The sequence below is a fragment of the Cervus elaphus genome, chromosome 4 (assembly GCF_910594005.1).
Source record: "Cervus elaphus chromosome 4, mCerEla1.1, whole genome shotgun sequence".
Taxonomy (NCBI): Eukaryota; Metazoa; Chordata; class Mammalia; order Artiodactyla; family Cervidae; genus Cervus; species Cervus elaphus.
In genome coordinates this window covers 35,011,610-35,030,957 of record NC_057818.1, presented here as the reverse complement: position 1 = coordinate 35,030,957, position 19,348 = coordinate 35,011,610, and the positions used below count along the sequence as shown (strand labels likewise).

General features: G+C 49.2%; 1 protein-coding gene across 3 annotated transcripts; it reads right to left on the bottom strand.

Moving 5' to 3' along the window:
* Nucleotides 1–177: 177 nt before the first annotated feature.
* CMTM3 (CKLF like MARVEL transmembrane domain containing 3) lies at nucleotides 178–9,096 on the bottom strand. Of its 3 annotated transcripts, none has more exons than XM_043898678.1 (6): nucleotides 9,079–9,096; nucleotides 8,563–8,806; nucleotides 4,819–4,974; nucleotides 3,737–3,832; nucleotides 3,224–3,344; nucleotides 178–1,324 (listed from the first exon to the last, which is right to left on the bottom strand). In XM_043898678.1, the coding sequence occupies exons 2-6, from the start codon at nucleotides 8,707–8,709 to the stop codon at nucleotides 1,296–1,298; spliced, it is 549 nt and encodes a 182-aa protein (XP_043754613.1). In that variant the 5' UTR covers nucleotides 8,710–8,806; nucleotides 9,079–9,096; the 3' UTR covers nucleotides 178–1,295. The 3 variants fall into 3 exon arrangements, with proteins under 3 accessions (XP_043754613.1, XP_043754614.1, XP_043754615.1); XM_043898679.1 differs by lacking the exon at nucleotides 9,079–9,096 and adding an exon at nucleotides 9,009–9,024; XM_043898680.1 differs by lacking the exon at nucleotides 9,079–9,096 and adding an exon at nucleotides 9,000–9,015.
* Nucleotides 9,097–19,348: the final 10,252 nt, after the last annotated feature.

Below are 19,348 nucleotides of genomic sequence, written 5' to 3'. Positions count from 1 at the left end.
TGAGGAGTAAAGAGCCCACACGAAGATGCCTGGCCGGGAGCAAGTGCGTGGGCATGGCTGCTGTAACCTGCAGACGCAGGATCCACGTGGTGCGTGGGACCACCCTCTGCTGATGCATCACACCTGACAGCGTTGCTCTGGGTGTGTAAGGTTTTTATCAAACACACACACTCCAAGCAGGAAGTCAGTCTGGTTTAATCCATGATGGCTTTTTTCAGGATAGGAGATTCACATGCAAGAGAAGAAGAAAAAGACTACAAATGCCCAAAACATGGGTCCAGAACTTTGGCTCATTCACAAGGTCTCTTGGGTCACAGGAAATGCCACTGAAGAAGCTGCTTTTGTGTTTAAAAAAAAAAAATCATACATAAAGTTACAAAATCCTACTGAAGATATATGCACAGCATAAGGTCCTTAGGTGAACACAGAAGGCACGTCTCACCCCTCATGGGTCAGGTGTCCAGAAGTACATTGTCCTGAGGGCCTGGGAGCCACTCACCTGCCAACGGCCCTGGGGAAAGAGAGGGTTGGGCTGGGCCTGCCCAGCTGTCCAGGCGCTCTCGCTGCCACTTGTCACTTGGAGCCCTCAATCTTCTGGACCTGGTGAGCTAGCCTACAAGCTTTGCTTTGAAAGAGTCATACATCCAGAATAGGCAGGTCACCTGAAGTCATGGTCAGGGTCTCCAAAAGTGTGGGGTGGGCAATGGGACCTACTCTCTCCTAGGTCACAGGGTAAAGGCTAGTTTTCTCCCTGCTTCAAGAATGAAGAGGGAACTGGTGTTCCTTGAACACAAGAATTTTTGGAAGGATCATTCTTGACAAAGTGCCTGGCGTGAGGCAGGGGCCCCAGCCGCAGACGGAAACCACTGGGGCCCAGGGCTTGGCCCTGTGGCAGTCTTTATCTTGCTTCTCTCCCCCACACCCGCCACAGCATGAAGGGCCCCCTGTGATGGGGTAACAAGGCTCTATCTGCTCTGTCCCCCGTGCTTATTTTTGGCAGAGAGGTTAAAGGGCTTAAGGTTGCGGGGGCAGAAATGAGAAAGGGCGGAATATTCACAATGCTCTCACAGCAGAGAGGCTGGCAGTGCTAAGCCAAGGGGTGCCACTGTGAATATGGGGCTCAGGAATGTTGCCTGGGGCTGTAAGGAGGCCTGCTCCGCCAGCAGCTCCCACTGCTGCTCGAGAAATCACTGCCTCCCTCCCCACACGCTTCCCTGGCCACACTCTGGCCGGCCTGGTCAAAAGGTGCGGGAGTGGAGGCCTGCGTGGCTCAGGTGCCAGGGCAGGGCAGGTCTTCAGTCGGAGTCAGAGTCGGAATTCTCTTCTGAAAGGAAAGCAGAGAGGACGCTTGGCAGGAGTTCTGGGGCCAGTGGTACTGAGAGCCGACTCCGGGGAGGCGCTGTCAGCTGGAACCCTGGGCTCAGGCCACAACAGCTGGTGGTGGTGTCCGCTTGGTGTGGGGACTATGAGTGCCTGGGACCCTCTAGGCTGCAGCAGAAGGGAGGCGGGGAACCCAGATGCCCCTTCCTCTGGGGCCCCAGGCCCTCCCAAATCTGCCTGGCTGTTCTCACTGCAGGTGGCAGGCTTGTATCTCTGCGCTCCGCCCCCCGCCGCCGCCCCCCAGCCTGCAGTGGGGCTGGCTGTTGTCCGAGAAACTAAAACATACTGGAAAAGCAGGAAGCTTGTTTTTAGCCATTTCAGTTTCCCCTGCCCCAGAAGTTTCAATGTCACCTGCCTGGGACAGCAGGCCCTCAGTGGAAAGATGCCCCGCGAAACCCCCCTTGTCTCTGTCCAGCCCCATGTCACTGCTGATCCTCACAGGGCATGACCACCTGTTCCAGAGAAGCACCTCACCTGGATGGGGCACCTGCCCTTTACAGTCTGTGGTCCTCACTCCCCCGTCCCATTTATTTTGCCCGCACACTCCTACACATCTATCAAAACCCAGCTCTAGAGTCACCTCCACAGCCTCCAAGCTGGCCCGTAGGAGGGGTGCTCCCTCAGCTGCTTCATCCCCCGCTGTGAGCTCTCGTTTTGCTGTTATAGTTGACGTCCACTTGGGTTCCTCCTGCTCCCTGTTTGTGCCATGTTTGTACACCACCACTCTGTCTCTGGGTCTGATTCCTGCCCTCTCAATTCCCTGAGGGCAGGCAGTTAGCCTGCCCATCTGCACATCCCTAGGGCCCAGCACACGGCAGCCTCAGCAGGTGTTTGGGTCAACAGATGCTGACAGAAGGGCTGGGAGGGATCAGGGACACCAGGCTTGGGGGGAGGAGTTGGGCTGAGCCAAACATCCGATTTACTCACTTGCAAGGAGCTGACATCTGTCTGTCCATTTAAAGCCTGCCTGGGGGTTTGGAGAGGGACGGGCAGGTGAACAGCTTGGGCCCTCCATCCCAGATGGGCTCCTGGGCTTCCCTGCATTTCTGTGTTGGAGCCTCTCCAGGTCCCGCCCCTCTGGGCAGGGACCTCTACCTCCTCTGATGGCCTCCCCGGGCAGGAAAGCCCCAGGCTGTGGCTGAGGAAGCCCTGAGAGATCACAATCTCCCAACTGGCTTGGTCCCTCTGGGCATGTCCCTCAAGGGCCCCCCTGTGCTGCACATGCACCCCAAGGATGTGATGTGTTGGTATGGCTGCTGTTGCGGATGGAAAAACCAGCCATCCAGCTTGCAGGGTTTTTCTTTCTTTTTAAGTTAGGTAATGGCACAACAGCCATTCTGAGCTGAAGGATGGCTGGAGGTGGCCAGAAAGTCTGTGGCACTTTTCCCTGAATACAAAAAATATCCATCCTTGGATAAAACAAGCCCAAGCTGCCCTGTATTTGCCTGGGTGCTGTGGATAAGAGCTTGGCTTGCTGGTCTTTAAGCTGGGGGGCAGGCAAGACTGGAGACTGGGGGGCTACTCTGGGACTGGTGGCCATTCTGCAGCCCAGTGGACAGAGTCCAGGAGTGGTGTCATGAGGCGAGGACGTGCCGGGGTGCCCTCAGCATGCCCTTCCTGGAGAGGCTGAAGCCCCAGAGGGGACCAGTTTTATCATCAGTGCCACATGAAGAGATATTAGAACCAGGCTGTGAACACACTTCCTGCCCGTGAGGAGAGAGGAAATGCTCTTACTCCAGCCTTAAACTAGCCAAGTGCCCCCAAGGGAGGGCAGGGTCCCCACAGCGACCGTTCCAGGTGACGAGCCCAGTTCGCTGGTGGAACCCACAGGGTGGCCACCCACCTTCTGCCTTGTCAGCTGTGGTCTCGTGTGCGGAGTCCCCTTGTTTGAGGAATTTGGCCACATCGTTAAAGATCAGGTAGAAGTCAATGGCAAACACGATGGTGGCAAAGAATCCAAACACCTGGGGGAGACAGGGGCGGGGCAGATGGCGCGTGTCAGCAGGAGCGGGGGGCCTGGGAATGGGGAAGGCTGCCCCGGGCAGCTGCCGCCCTGTCCCCATAGCCTGTCTTCATCTGCTTGGATAAGCAGCTCAGAATGGTGAGCACAGACCCCTCCCGTTAATGACAGATAGGAAATCGAGCTGTTCATTTGGTTTGGCCAACAGCCTTTCCAAATTCTGGGCAAAGGAAGTCTTTAACCAGAGGACTATGGCGTTGCTGAGATCCGTGATGAAAGGCCAAGGTACCTCAGCAGAAGTAGACTGTGCCCAAGGAGCTAGAAGGGGAACCCACTTAGGAGTGGGGTGAACGTGAGTGGGGAACCCCCCTTCCCAGAGGTTGGGGAGCAACTCACCCCGGCTGCTTTGGAAGCCCCATCTGGGTATTTGGCCACAGCTGTGATGGAGATGGCGAAGTAGATGAGGGCTGCCGTGACACAGCGAAGGAAGTCCTGGGGAGACAGGGGTGCAGTCGCACGGCTGTGAGCTCCCTGGCGTGGGGCACACAGCATGGGAAGGCAGCCGTGGGGAGCTGAGGCAGGGGAGAGGGGCTCAGAAGGGCAGTATGTGCCAAGGACAGGGCTGGAATCCCACTGTCAGATCCAGGACATAGGCGGGGCCCCCAAACCAGCATCCATGCACTCCACCTTCCAGGCCCCACCTGAACGCCCTGGTCCTCCTCCAACCTCTACTCCTGCCCTGTTCAGGTGCTCCCTGCCTGCCCTTCTCTGACAGGTGGACAACAGGGTATGGACCAGGCTGCAGCCCACCCTGGGGCCTGGCCCAGATGCAGATCGCCCCATCTGGTGGGGAGCGAGAAGTTGGAAACCTTGTCACCCGCTCCCTCTGGCTCTCCAACAGTGAGATCTGGTCACCGGCCTTGCTATGCCACATGCTTGTGGCAGATCCATTTTTGTACCATGGTTTGCACCTACTGATCCCTAAAATGGAGACAGGGGAGAAAGCTGCAGACCAGGGTTCAAGTGTTTCAAGTGTACCTTTGCTGTCCCTTCTGACTCATTTCATACAGCAAAGTCCAGGGTGGGTTTCTGGGCCTTCCCAGGTGATAAAGTGAGTTGCCAGATGGCTGAGATCTGGGGGAGCCCTGCAAGTCCTCAGTTAACCGGCCCTGCCCCTTATGGAAATGGCTAGAATTCCTGCGGACGAGGCTCATTCCGAAAGGCCCAGCTGGGAGCACCAGCGCCACCTGATGGCCAAGGGTGACAATGCCACCTGGGTTCACAGCCTCACAGAGGGACCCTGGAGGCCCAGGAGGCGGGCAACCTGCTCTGGGTCCCCTGGCTGCTGCATTGTGAGGCCTGGATCATTCAAGGCCAGACCTACCCAACAGGTTCCAACTAGCTCCAAATGGCCTCCAGTGACTTGAAGGGAGTGTGAGGGCCAGCCAACCCCTTCCTCCTGGGGCCCCAGCCCTCACCATCATGGGCCAGCACAAGCCCTGCCACTTGTCGTTCAGCTGCATGGCATCAGCAAAGAGGAAGCAGAGGGCCAGCAGGAACTCCAGCAGGGGCGCCGTGAGGAAGGCAGATGCTGAGGATGCCACATAGCAGACGAAGATGATGAACGAGAGACCCTGGGAGGCGAGGGAGGGAGAGGTCAGGGGCTGTGCACAGCCCCACCCTGCAGGCAGGAAGGGAGGTGGCTCCAGCAGGGAGTGACCTGCCCAGTTCTGCAGCCGCAGGATTAGAACCCACACGGTGCTGCCCCAGTGCCTCTGGGCATGGCCCTGCACCCAGACTCAGGCTAGCTCCCAGCCAGGACCCAATGAGGAAGCCCCAGCCTCTCACGGCGTCCAGTCCCCCTGAAGGCCACCTCCCCGCCACCCACCTCTGAGGCTCTGTGGCAGAATCCACCCAACCCAGATGGTGCTCCACAGGAGAGAATAAAACCTATGCCCTCTCAAAGGCAGTCAACTAAGCAAGAGCCAGTTTCAGAAAATTACACCCAAAACTCAAGATCTGTTTTTCAATGAATGAAGAATTTACATGAAAAACAGGACACAAATCTGGCACTTTAGTTAATAATATGCCTGCTGAAGTATTCAACAGTTGAAACGTACCAATGTCTGCAATTTACTTTGGATGCACCAAAAATAAAACGGATTGGACTCCTCTGGTGGTACAGTGGGTAAGAATCTGCCTGCCAATGCAGGGGACACTGGTTCTACCCCCGGTCCAGGAAGACTCCACATGTCAAGGAGCAACTGAGCCTGTGTGTGCTGCAACTACTGAAGCCCATGCACCAACAGCCTGTGCTCCAGCAACAAGCAAAACCACAATAAGAAGCCCATGCACCACAATGAAGAGTAGCCTCTGCTCACCACAACTAGAGAAAGCCGGCGAGCAGCAACAAAGCCCCAGTGCAACCAAAAATAAATTATAAAAAATTTAAGAAAGTGGACTTATGGACAGAGAGATATGTGAGAGGGGCTTTCCTGATAGCTCGGTTGGTAAAGAATCCACCTGAAATGCAGGAGACCCCAGTTCGATTCCTAGGTCAGGAAGATCTGCTGGAGAAGGGATGGATAGGCTACCCACTAGAGTATTCTTGGGCTTCCCTTGTGGTTCAGCTGGTAAAGAATCTGCCTGCAATGTGGGAGATCTGGGTTCGATCCCTACGTTGGGAAGATCCCCTGGAGAAGGTAACAGCTACCCACTCCAGTATTCTGGCCTGGAGAATGCCATGGACTGTATAGTCCATGGGGTTGCAAAGAGTCAGCCAGGTAGCAAAGAGATATGAGAGAAAATAAGTAGCAAATAAGGCAACGTGTTACCAACTGTATAATTGGTGGGCATATGTTTTTGCTGTATATTTTCAAATTTTCATAATAAGGAAAAAACATCCAGAGGGAGAGGGAGTGGTAACACTGACACTGCATGCCCTGCTGCATCACTGGTCCAGCCTTTGTGAAAGGAGGGGCAAGGTGTCATGAGGAACTGACTGAGAATGAGATGTTCGCTGCAGCCTTTGCAACTGGTGCTGGAGGATGCTGAGGCCTGTCAGCTCTGCAGACCATGCACTGGGAAGTGCAGACGGGGTTGATGGGGCTGTTCACAGGGCCAGGGCCTGACGAGGCTTGTGAGAGCTCCTCACCGCCACCCGTGCACCCAGTGCCGTTGTTCACAGCCCACTTTGCAGGTGAGAAGAGTGAGGTTCACAGAGATGAAGTGGCTCGCTCAGTGTCATACAGCTAATAAAAGGGCATCAGAATTTGAACTCTGGTCTGGCTGACTCCACGTGTGGAGTTCTTAAGCAATCCTGCTCCGTGGTTGCTGGCTCTTTTCCATCCTGCTTTCGGTCACTCTGGCTGGCTTTGAGCACATCCATGGCTGAGTAGCTCAGAGCGGGGCCTGGGGGGCTCGGTAGGGATGACACCCAGATGCCCCTCAGGGGGCACCATGGTGACTTCAGACGAAAGCTGCGGAACACGGGCGTCTGCTCTGAGCATGACAATGGAGGTAGCTGAGCCCAGCTTGAACAGATGGGAAACTAAGGCACAGAGATGTGCTGAGAGGCTGCTGGGGCCTCCCAAGAACACAAGGCCACGGGACTCCGGCCCAACCCTATCCTCTACTTCCTGTGCCAAAGGCTGTTATCTGTGGCCCTCATTTTCCTTTCCCCTCCCAGAGCCTGATTCTGGGGATCCCCCTTTTGATTCTGTTCCTCATTCCCTGGATTCCTGGTGGCAACTTCCTCCTCCTTCCTGCCCATGTCAGCCTCCCACTTGCTTGGGCCTGGGGGCAGCCGGAGGTGACCTGAGGAGGCAGGAGTGATCTCAACTGGCTCCCCTTGCCTCTTCAGTGCCCATCCCTCATCCGTCCTTCCTCCCCTCTTCATCCACCTGGACCTAGGATCTTGGTGCCCAGTTTTGCCAAGGGCCTCCTCTACGCTCTGGCCACCCGTCCTCACCCATGAGGAGGGTCTGAGCCGGGTGTGTTTGGGGTCCCCTCAGTGGGCCGTGGACTCAAGGCTTCTCTCCACAAATGTGGCTCCTATCAGTCTGCAAAGTGGCCAACCAGGAGGTGACTCCCAGCAGTGTGAGCTGAGTCCACGATTGGGGTGCCTCATGTGGGGAGTTGGACAGGTGCTGGCCTTGTGACCTCTGAGCTGACCCCAGAGGCAGAGGAGGTGGTAGGACCGACGCCTGCCATCTGCCCCCTGAGAGCCCAAAGGAGAGGTGGGGACAGAGTCCTCCTCCCTCTGATCCCTCCTGTTCTCAACCATGCTGTCACCTGACTCGCAACTGATCTAGGTCAAATCCCCTAGACGCTGGGACCTCAGCTTTCCCATCTGCAAAGTGGGAATAATGACAGGGGTTATCAAACTGCTGAGATCTAAGTAACAAGTGTGTCTGTCTCATCCCGCCTCCCCGCTAGGCGTCTTCCTTCTCTCCCCTCCACGGAGGCCCAGATCCAACCCCCAACCCCACAGGCCGACAGTGCGAGGGGTTTTCAGAGTGTCCCAAAGACAAAGGGCTGACGGGCCTGGGTGTGGGGTGCGGGAAGAAGGAAGGAGCTCAGCGAGGGTGGGACGGCTGGGGCTGGGTCCCAACGCGGGCGGGCAAGGGGCGGGGGATGAAGTCATCTCCCCCGGCCGCCCCTCCGCAGTCTGGGTGGGGGTAGGCTCCTGCGCGCCCCCCAACCTTGTGGCCCGGGCCGCACCCAATCCCGGGGGGTCCCCCCTCCCGGCTGGCGGGACTCCACTCTGGCTTCCACCCAGCAACTCGAGGCCAGGACGGTCCTCCCTGCGCCCGAGGAAGTGAGCCAAGGAGCAGTGGGCCCACCCTGGGTCGCAAAGGGCCGATGCCTCCCGGACCCCGCCGGGGCGTGGCGGGAGGTTTTGCGGAGCGGGGTGCCCGTGAGGGAGGCCTGAAGATGCGGGGACGCAGCTCGTCCCAGGGGCCCAGAGAGGGCGGAGGCGCCGGAGGTCACACAGCGCCGGGCTGGGCTCCCCGGGGTCCGGCCGCCGAGTCGGTGAGCCCCCTCCCCGGTCTCCCCTGCGGCCCCCGCATCGCCTGCGACCGGCGCGCGGGTCAGCTTCAACGAGCCCATCCCAAACGGGAGAAGTTTGCCCAACTCAGCCTAACTCTGCGGGGCTGCAGGCGGGGGCGGCCGCCGGGGGCTGGGCTCCGCCTGGAGGGGGCCGTGGGCGCCGCACTCACCGTCTCCGCCAGCAGGAGGCGGCCTTTGAGCGAGCAGAGGAAGTCGCGCGCCGGCAGGAGGGCGCGGAGCCCGGGAAGGGCCGCGCTGGGCTGGGAGCTGCCCGCGGGCTCGGGGTCCGGGTCGGGCTCCGGGTCTGGGGGCCACATGGCGGCGGCGGCGGCGGCCGATGCTGAGGCTCGGCCTCGCTCCCTCTCACCCTCGCTCCCTCTCACCCTGCGCTCCGGAGGGAAGCGGAAACCCCGACTGTGCGGAAGGAGAGCGGGGCCAGACTCGCAGGGCGCGGGGGCGCATCCCTGCCGCTCCGCCCCCGCCCCGCCCCTCCTCCCTTCCTGTGCGCTCCTCGCCTCCTCGCCTGCAGCCGTCCTCCCTGAGTCCTGCCCCCTCCTCTCTTCTCTCCCCTCTTCCGCCCGCCTTCCTCCTCCTCCGCCCCTCCTACCCCTCGGACCTCGGCTGCCCGCACTCCTGCAGCCCGCGCTGGCCGGGGGCTTACTCAGAACCCCGCCTTCTCCCCTCACCCCTGTCCTGGCGGCCGGAGACCTTCTTACTGCCGCCCCCAACACTCCGTCGGAGCTCTGAAACCACCCCTCCTTGCCCAGAAGATTGTCGGCTTTCGCTATCTCCCGTCTAACTTCCTGCCCATGCGTGCTGGGGACCCAGGAACTTAGGCCTTCAAAGAGCGAGACTACTGTCTTGTCTTCCTGCGGCTTTGACCCCCGCGGTCAGCTCCCTGCCCCACTCCCTCTCTCTGTCCGCTGGCCACCCCACCCCTCTTTGGCCTGCCCAACCTCCTGGAGTTTCTTCCTTGGCTGCCCCAGCCCTGGATTCGGCACCCCCCCCCCCCCCCCGCCCCAACGCATCTTCATCCTGGGAGGACTCCCATACTTAGACCTCGGAGCCCCAGCCCCTACACAACACACACACATGTCTCCATGGAGTTCAGTGTGACCAAAATCCCGCCCAAGACATTCTTAATGCGCCTGAGCCTCTGCAATGGGCTGTGCCAGTTGCCCTTCTACCCCTAAGAGCCAGTGACCCGCCCATCTTCACCTCCTAAAGCTTTCTTGTGTCTCTGTCCACGTCTTAACCACTACAGCCTCCACTAGACTTGAGACAACTCCTGTCTCCTTCCTGGACTGTTGTGAGGGTGTCTTTTCTTTTCTTTTTTACTTTTTTGGCGTGTGGGATCTTAGTTCCACACCCAGGGATTAAACCCGCACCGCCTGCATTGGAAAACAGTCTTAACAGCTGGACCACCAGGGAAGTCCTGTGAGGGAGCCTTATAGGGGGCCTCTCTGCTTCCTCTCTTCGGAGACAGAGGGATGCTTAAGTCATCCATGACAGTTGCTTCCATGTCCTCACCTGCAAAGACCTTGATAGCTTCCCATCTTGCTTGTGGTCTTGGTATAGAGTTAAAACAGCCCCTTGCTACGCTTTCCTCTGTCTCTCCCACCTGTAGAGCTGATTATCTCCTCCATGCTACTTCTTGCAAAGGAATCTTTGTAAATGCTGACCCCTCTGCCTGGAATCAGATAACAAAGAAGAGAAATGTTATCTGATTAACTCTTTATTCTTCTGTGATCATAACCACATTGTCACTGTCTCAAAGGAGACTTCCGGACCTTCCCAGCTAGGTAAGAGTCATTGAGTCATTTATTTATTCATTCCACACCAGTGCTAGAAGCCCAAGAGGCAGGGAAACCCCAGATTTGTTTGAGGGGGCAGGGTGGGTGGGTAAAGGTATCCAGAGACTCCTGAGTAAGATGATTCTTGGTAATAAACGAGTGGCTGGTTCAAAGAGCAGCCGAGCAGCCAATCAGCCTGTGTGGAAGAAAGGACTGAGCTAAGAGCTGGGGGGAGAAGATGAATCAGACAAGAGGAGGAGCCAGACTGTAGAAGACCAGGCCTTGGGGTTTAGATTTTCTCTGGGAGGTGGTCAGGTGAAGATTAGAATAGAGGATGACCTGGTTCTGATCTGTGTTAATTAAACACTACTCAACACTAACTCAGTAAGAAGAAGACAATCCAATTTAAAGAATGGGCCAAAGACTTGAACAGACAATTCAACAAAGGTATGTGAACATCCAAGAAGCACATGAAAAGATGTCCAATATCATTAGACATCTTGGAATGTGAATTAAAGCCACAATGAGATCACATTGTATTATACACCCATCAAAATGGCTTTGTAAAAGGGGATGCTGCTATTTAAGTGCTGGTGAGGATGTGGACCAGCTGGAACTCTCAGACACAGATAAGGGTGGAAGTTGTTACCCCCACTTTGGAAGACAGCTTGACAGTTTCTTAAAAAGTTAAACAGAGGAATGGATACAGAAGATGTGGTACATATATACAGTGGAATACTACTCAGCCATAAAAAGAATGAAATAATGCCATTTGTAGCAACATGGATGGACCCACAAATTATCACACTGAACAAAGTAAGAAAGAGAAAGACAAATATCTTATGATATCACTTATATGTGGAGTCTAAAATATGGCAGAAATGAACTTATTTATGAAACAGAAAAGATTCAGACATAGAGAACAGGCTGGTGGTTGACAAGGGGGTGGAGGAGAGATGGATTGGGAGGTTGGGATTATCTGATGCAAACTATTATATATAGAATAAATAAATAAGAAGGTCCAACTGTATAGCACAGAGAACTATATTCAATATCCTTTAATAAAGTATAATGGAAAATAATATGGAAAAAATATATATATGCCTATATAATTGAATCACTTTCCTGTACAGCAGAAAAACATTGTAAATTAGCTTTATTCAATTAAATAAAAAACTTAAAAAAAAAAGTTAAACAGAGATTTACCATATAACCCAGCCATTTACCCAAGAGAAATGAAAGCATACATCTCTACAAAGGCTTGTAGACAGATGTTTATGGTAGGCCTATTTTTATAGCTCCCACTGGAAATCACCCATGGTCCATCAGCAGGTAAAGGAATAAACTAACCATGGGATGTTTATGCAATGGCATACTTCTCAGCAATAAAAAGAAATAAATGATTGACACATGCAGCAACATGGATGCATTTTGCAAATATTGTATTGAATTAAGAAAGTCAGACCCAAAGGGATGATACTTTTGAATCCATTTTTGTGAAATTTTAGTACAGGTGAAACGAACCTATGGTGACAAAAGTCAGATCTGTGTTTACCTGGGGGCATGAGGAAGCTTTCTGGGGTGCTGAAAATGTTCTTTATTTTGACTGGGGTGATGGTTTTACAGGAACTTATATTTGTCAAAACACACCGAACTGTACACTTAAAATGGGCACTTAGGATTTCATGTAACTTATATCTCTTATACTGAAGGGGTTCTGAGGAAAAAGAAAATACAGGGACTGAGTAGATTGGCTGAGACGGCCCAGGAGAGGGCAAGCAGAGACAGGGGGGTGCCCTTGCGTGGGGTGACCTGTGACCACTGTGCACCCCCGGCAGGCTCTGAGCTTCCCAGGGGCCAGTCGTCGTGGCCCGCCCCATCCCAGAACCCGTCACACAGGATGCACTAAGAAATGTCAGCTGTGGAATGAAGTGGGGTGGCCCTTCTCCTTTTATATTCTTCATGTAAGGAATATTTTCTCCTTCCCTTATTTATCTTAACTTATTCTTCAGGTTATAATTAAATACTATCATGCTTAATTTTGTTGGTTACACAGTTCCATCTTTGGTCATTAGGACCTATCTCCTTCAGGTGGGAGCCTCTATATCTAACATGCCCCATGTACTTTCCCCCCTACTTCCTCTTTTTTTGGGGGGGCCATGTTGAGAAGCATGTGGATCTTAGCTCCCCCGCCAGGGATCTAAGCTGCAGTGACCCCCTGCAGTGAAAGTGTGAAGTCCTAAGCACTGAACTGTCAGGGAAGTCCCATCCATGTTCTTATTTCCTGATGCTATACGATGCTTCGGGTTCATTTTATATTCTCCCCATCCCAATCCTAGAATCAACTGTTCTTCTAAGAAGCTAAAAGTGCTTTTTAGTGGAGAATGGTGTTTAGCAACCGAGATCTCTTGGGACAGTCTTAATTTGCATTTCTCTAGTTATGAGTGGATCAAACTTGAGTTTTTTACATGTGGAAGAGCCACTTGCATTTCCTTTTCTGAGAACCAACTTTACACATCCTTTGCATATTTTTCAATTAATTACTGGTTTAAAAAATTGGTATCTAAGAGTGTATATATTCAGGAAATTAATCTTGAATGTTAGTTATGAGTATTTTTTCTGGTTTGTCAATTGTCTTTTACTTGGTTTTTTTGCCACACAGGTTTTTTTCCTTTAGAACCTGCTGTTTTTCTCCCTGAATCTATAAATGTAGTGAATGACAGTATTAGGCTTCCTGATGCTCACCATCTTTACATCTGTGGGATGTGCCTTTCTTAGTCATGGTGTTTTTCCTCTTTTGATATGCTGCTGGATTCACTCTATTAGTACTTTACTTGGGATTTTGGCCAATTTTTCATAAATAGAATTGACCTCTAATTTTTGTTTCATTTTATTTTTTGTGTTATCCTTTATTTTGCTTGATGAAGAGATTTAAAGCTGTAATTTTTTTTCTCTGAGAATAATTTCAGATACATCCCCAAAATGTTGCTCTAGTTTTCAATCCATTTCCAGCTAGCTGGTTGTTTCAATTTCAAGTTCTTCCTTAATCCAAGAATAACTTTTAAAAGGTGTTTTTAATTAGATAAATTTTGGACTGTACTTTGTGGTTAGTTTCTAATTTTATTTATTTTATTCAGAGACTAGTTCTATATGTTCTGCTTTTTATAATTTGTATTTGTGTCCAATAGTCAGTTTTTGTAAATGTTCCATGAGTATTTAAAAAGACTGAATATTGAATACAGACACAGACGTAGAGAATGGACTTGTGGACACGACCAGTGGCAGGGAGGGAGGAAAAGGTGGGACGAACTGAGAGAGTAGTATTCATGTATGTACACCACCATGTGTAAAACAGAGAGCTAGTGGGAAGCTGCCACGTAACACAGGGAGCTCAGCTTGGTGCTCTGTGATGAGCTGGATGAGCTAGGATGATGAGCTAAGATGGGATGGCGGTGAGGGTGGGAGGGGAGCTCAAGAGGGAGGGGATATATGTATACATATATATACATAGCTGAAGCTCACAGGCCTTGAGAGTGAGGGCTGTGGTCGTGGTGCACAGGCTTAGTTGCTCGGCAGCATATGGAATCTTCCCGGACCAAGGATGGAACCTGTGTCCCCTACATTGGCCGGCAGATTCTTATCCACTGCACCAATGGGAAAGTCCAGTTTTACTCTTTTTTGAGAATGTCTTTATTTTGCTTCCCTTGATGAAAGATAATTTCACTGGATATAGTATTCTGGATTGGCAGTTAATTTCTTTCAGCACTTGAAAAATGTGCCACTTCCTTCTGGGTTCCATGGTCTCTGATGAGAAATCCTCAAACATTCAAATTCTTGTTTTCCTAAAAGTAGTGCATCATTTCCCTCTGGCTGCTTTCAAGATTTTTTTTTCTTTATTTTTAGTTTCAAACAAGTTATGATGTATCTGGGCATAGATTTTAAAAATTTATTCTATTTGGAATTTGCTGAACATGAAATTGTAAATTTATGTCTTTTGCCAATCTGGGGAAGTTGTCAGCCATCACTTTTTCAATTTTTTCTGCCACACTTTCTCTTCAGTTCAGTTCAGTCACTCAGTCATGTCTGACTCTTTGTGACCCCATGGACTGCAGCACAGCAGGCCTCCCTGTCTATCACCAACTCCCAGAACTTGCTCAAACTCATGTCCATTGAGTCGGTGACACCATCCAACCAACTCACCCTCTGTCATCCCCTTCTACTGCTTTCAATCTTTCCCAGCATCAGGGTCTTTTCCAATGAGTCAATTCTTCACATCAGATGGCCAAAATATTGGAGCTTCAGCTTCTGCATCAGTCCTTCCAATGAATAATCAGGACTGATTTCCTTTAGGATTGACTGGTTTGATCTCCTTGCAGACCAAGAGACTCTCAAGAGTCTTCTCCAACACCATAGTTCAAAGCCATCAATTCTTTGGTGCTCAGCTTTTTTTTTTTTTTTTTTGGTGCTCAGTTTTCTTTATGGTGCAACTCTCACATCCATACATGACTACTGGAAAAACCATAGCTTTGACTGCACGGACCTTTGTTGGCAAAGTAATATCTCTGCTTTTTAATATGCTGTCTAGTTGGTCATAGCTTTTCTTCCAAGGAGTAAGCATCTTTTAATTTCATGGCTGCAGTCACCATCTGCAGTGATTTTGGAGCCCGAGAAAATAAAATCTCTTACTGTTTCCATTGTTTCCCCATCTGTTTGTCATGAAATGCTGGGACCGGATGCCATGATCTTAGTTTTTTGAATGTTGAGTTTTAAGACAGGCTTTTCACTCTCCTCTTTCATTTTCATCAAGAGACTCTTCACTTTCTCTTCTCCTTCTATTTATACAAATGTTAGACCTTTTGGAATTATCTCTAATGTCCCTGAGACACTCTTCTTTTTTTGTTTATCTTTTTACTCCCTTTTGTGAAACATAATTGTTTCTACTGAACTTTCTGCAAGTTCACCGACTCTTCTGTTATCTCCTCCAGTCTTCTATTAAGCCCATTCAGTGAGTTACATATTTTGATTATTGTTATAAGTTTGAAAATTTCCTCTTCTTTTTAAAAAAATCTTCTATTTCTTCTCTAAGACTTTCCATTTATTTCATGTATTATTATAGCATGGTTATAATGTTCTCTGTAAAATCTTTGTCTAATCCTCCTAACATTTGTGTTACTCTTAGAATTATTATCTGTTGATTGCCTTTTCCTTCATGAGACATTGTCTGGTTCTTCATACATCAAGTATGTGAATGTAACAAATGCCAGTGACTTGTTCACTTTAGAATGGTTAATTTTATATTATGTAAACTTTACCTCAATAAAAATTTTAAATAGTCCTTTTTAAAAAGGAAAAAGTACTGATACTATGCATTGACAAAAGTTGAAAACATGCTAAGTGAGAGAAGGAGACACAAAAGGTCACATATTGTATGACTCCATTTACATGAAATACCCAAAGTAGTCAAATCCATAAAAACAGAAAGGAAGTTAGTGGTTGCCAGGGGTTGGGAAGAGGAAAGAATGGGGAATGATGCCTTAATGGGTACAGGGCTTCTTTTTGGAGTGATGAAATAATTCTGCAACTAGATCTGTGTTGATGGTTTCAGAACACTGTTCATGTACTAGATGTCACTAATGGTAAATTTTATGTGTATTTTACCACGGATTTCAAATTGATATGTCTAGGGCTGAGGTGCAGTTCTTTTTTCATTTTCTTCTTTTGCTTTTTTTTAATAAGCAAATAAAGGATTAGACAAAAGAAGTTTCTCTTAGAATTAAAAAAACCTTTTTTTGTTGTATTATCCTTTTTATTTTTTAAAAATTTATTTATTTTTGGCTGCTCATCACTGTGCATGGGTTTTCTCTAGTTGCGGTGAGCAGGGGCCACACTTCAGTTGTTGCACAGGCCTCTCATTAGGTGGCTTTTGTTGCAGAGCATGGGCCTCAAGGCTCAGGAGCTTGGTAGTTGTGGTGCACGGGCTTACACGTGTGGAATCCACAGCATGCGGAATCTTTCTGGACCAGGGATGGAATCTATGTCCCCTGCATTGGCAGTCGGATTCCCAACCACTGGGCCACCAGGGCTGTCCTATGTTTTAATTAATTAATTTATTTTTTAGCAAATGTTTGTCAGTGGTAATCTTAAGAGTCATTACCTGGGGTGAAGGGGATGGAGATTTTTATTTGCTTTCTCACTTAATTGCTAATTCCCTCCAATTCTGAAGCTACTGCTTCATTGTCTTCTAATATTCAGGGTGACCTTTGATATTCCCTATTGTCCTCTTGTCGGTAACAAGAGACTTACTGTTTCTCTCACTCAAAACTTGAAGGATTTTCTTTCAGTCAGTTCAGTTCAGTTGCTCAGTCATATCCAACTCTTTGCAACCCCGTGAACTGTAGCACACCAGGCTTCCCTGTCCAACACCAACTCCTGGAGCTTCTCAAACTCATGTCCATTGAATTGATGATGCCATCCAACCATCTCATCCTCTGTCATCCCCTTCTCCTCCCACCTTCAATCTTTCCCAGCATGAGGGTCTTTTCCAATGAGTCAGTTCTTTCTATCAGGTGGTCAGCATCTATCTTTAGAGTTCCCATATTTCACCAAGAAATGTGATGTGAAGATCCTTTTCCAGTAAACTTGCTCACCACCAGGTGGCCCCTTTACATCAGAAGACTAGCTTTTTTATTAATATAACAATGTTTTCCTATTGTTTCTTTGTTTTCTCCCCCCTCCCCCACCTTTTTTTTTTTTTCCTGTTCACACCTTCTGGTATCTCTTTTAGATGATTGTTGAACCTCTTGAATTTATCCTCCCTGTCTCTCTTAAGTTCTTCTAAAATAGTCTCTGGCTTTTTTGCTTTACTTTCTGGGAAATTTCCTGGACTTAATTTTTCCAGAGCACTGATCTTCCATTGCATCCAACCTTTCTGTTTAAAAATGTTCCTCCCACCCCCCAGAAAAACTACTGTTAGCTTGTTGCCCTTTTACACTTTTTTTTTTTTAATTAAAAAATGAGTTTCATCAGTTATTGAATTTTATGTTAATAGAATTATGCAGTATGTACTTTTTTGTATCTGGCAACTTTTGTCCAACATTTCATGAGATTCATCCTTATTGCATACAGCTGTTGATGCTTTATGGCAATCATCGTGTGACTAGACCACAGCTTACTCATTCTAATGTTACTAGTGTTTTGGCTAGTCTCTTGTTTGGGGCTATTATGAATTGTGTTATTAGGCTAGTCAATGCCTTTGTGGTAAATAAATATTTTCTGTTGAACATATGCTTAGGCGGGGAATTGCTGAAGTTTTTGGGGGGGAGTATGAAAAGTGAAAGTGTTAGTCACTCAGTTGTGTCTGTTGCTTTGCGTTCCCACCAGGCTCCTCTGTCCATGGAATTCTCCAGGCAGGAACACAGGAGGGGTTACCCATTCCCTTCTCTGTGTATATAAATACTCAATAAACATTCATTAACATGCTTTGGAAAATGTACAAAAAAATTAATACCCTATCAACTGAGATATTTGGTGGAAAAAACAGATTTTCGTATCCATTACAGTCTTTCTTGTTTTATGGACACAGCATCCATATTTCTTCTTTTTTTTTTTATATTTATTTGGCAGTGCTGGATCTTACTTGCGACATGCAAGATCTTTAGTTTCAGCATGCAAACTCTTAGTTGCAGAATATGGAATCTAGTTCCCTGACTAGGGATTGAACCCTGGCTCTCTGCATTGGGAGTTCCAAGTCTTAACCATTGGACCCCCAGGGAAGTCCCCATTTTTATTCTGAATGTACTTGATAGGATTTTTCAGAATCTACATTGCTACTAGTTCCATAGGTGATATGCGCACTCCCAGGCTGTTCCTGGCAGATACCTGGTGTGGTTTTGCTCTGAAGGGGCATCGTCCTGCAATCTCTGGTGACCACATCCCTGACTTGGGGTCCTCTTTTCAGCAAGACAAGTGGCTGCCAGTGTATTGTACCTTCTCTGATTGGGTGTGGAAAAATGTGCTTCCGAGAGCCACTGCCAGGGGTTGAGAGGAGTGGCTACACGGAGAAGTTTAGGAAGGTCCACCCTTTTCCATTGGATTATGACCATATTCATATTTATCTTATGCTTTTAAAATAATATTTACCTATTTAGCTGAGCTGGGTCTTGGTTGTGGCATGTGGGCTCTAGTTCCCTGACAGGGACTAAACGCAGACCCATTTCATTGGGAGTGTGGAATCTTAGCCTCAGGACCACCAGGGAAGTCCCTAGCTTATGCTTTTTGATAAAATTTACCTATGATGAAACACACAGATCTTGAGTATATAGTTGGATGTTTTGACAAATGTATACACCTGTGTAAGCAGTTCCTCCAATTAAGATATAAAGCTTTCTCATGCTCCCAAAAGCTCCTTCCTGCCCCTTTGTAATCTGTCTCCATTCTCCACCTCCTGAGGGAACTACAGTTTCCATTTCTTTCACTATATTTTTCCTTGTTCTTTTTTTTTTTTTTCCCCATTTATTTTTATTAGTTGGAGGCTAATTACTTTACCGTATTGTGGTGGTTTTTGCCATACATTGACATGAATCAGCCATGGATTTACATGTGTTCCCCATCCCGATCCCCCCTCCCGCCTCCCTCTCCACCCCATCCCTCTGGGTCTTCCCAGTGCACCAGCCCTGAGCACTTGTCTCATGCATCCAACCTGGACTGGCGATCTGTTTCACCCTTGATAGTATACATGTTTCAATGCTGTTCTCTCTGAACATTCCACCGTCGACTTCTCCCACAGAGTCTAAAAGTCTGTTCTGTACATCTGTGTCTCTTTTTCTGTTTTGCATATAGGGTTATCGTTACCATCTTTTTAAATTCCATATATATGTGTTAGTATACTTTATTGGTCTTTATCTTTCTGGCTTACTTCACTCTGTATAATGGGCTCCAGTTTCATCCATCTCATTAGAACTGATTCAAATGAATTCTTTTTAATGGCTGAGTAATATTCCATGGTGTATATGTACCACAGTTTCCTTATCCATTCGTCTGCTGATGGGCATTTAGGTTGCTTCCATGTCCTGGCTATTATAAACAGTGCTGCGATGAACATTGGGGTGCACGTGTCTCTTTCAGATCTGGTTTCCTCGGTGTGTATGCCCAGGAGTGGGATTGC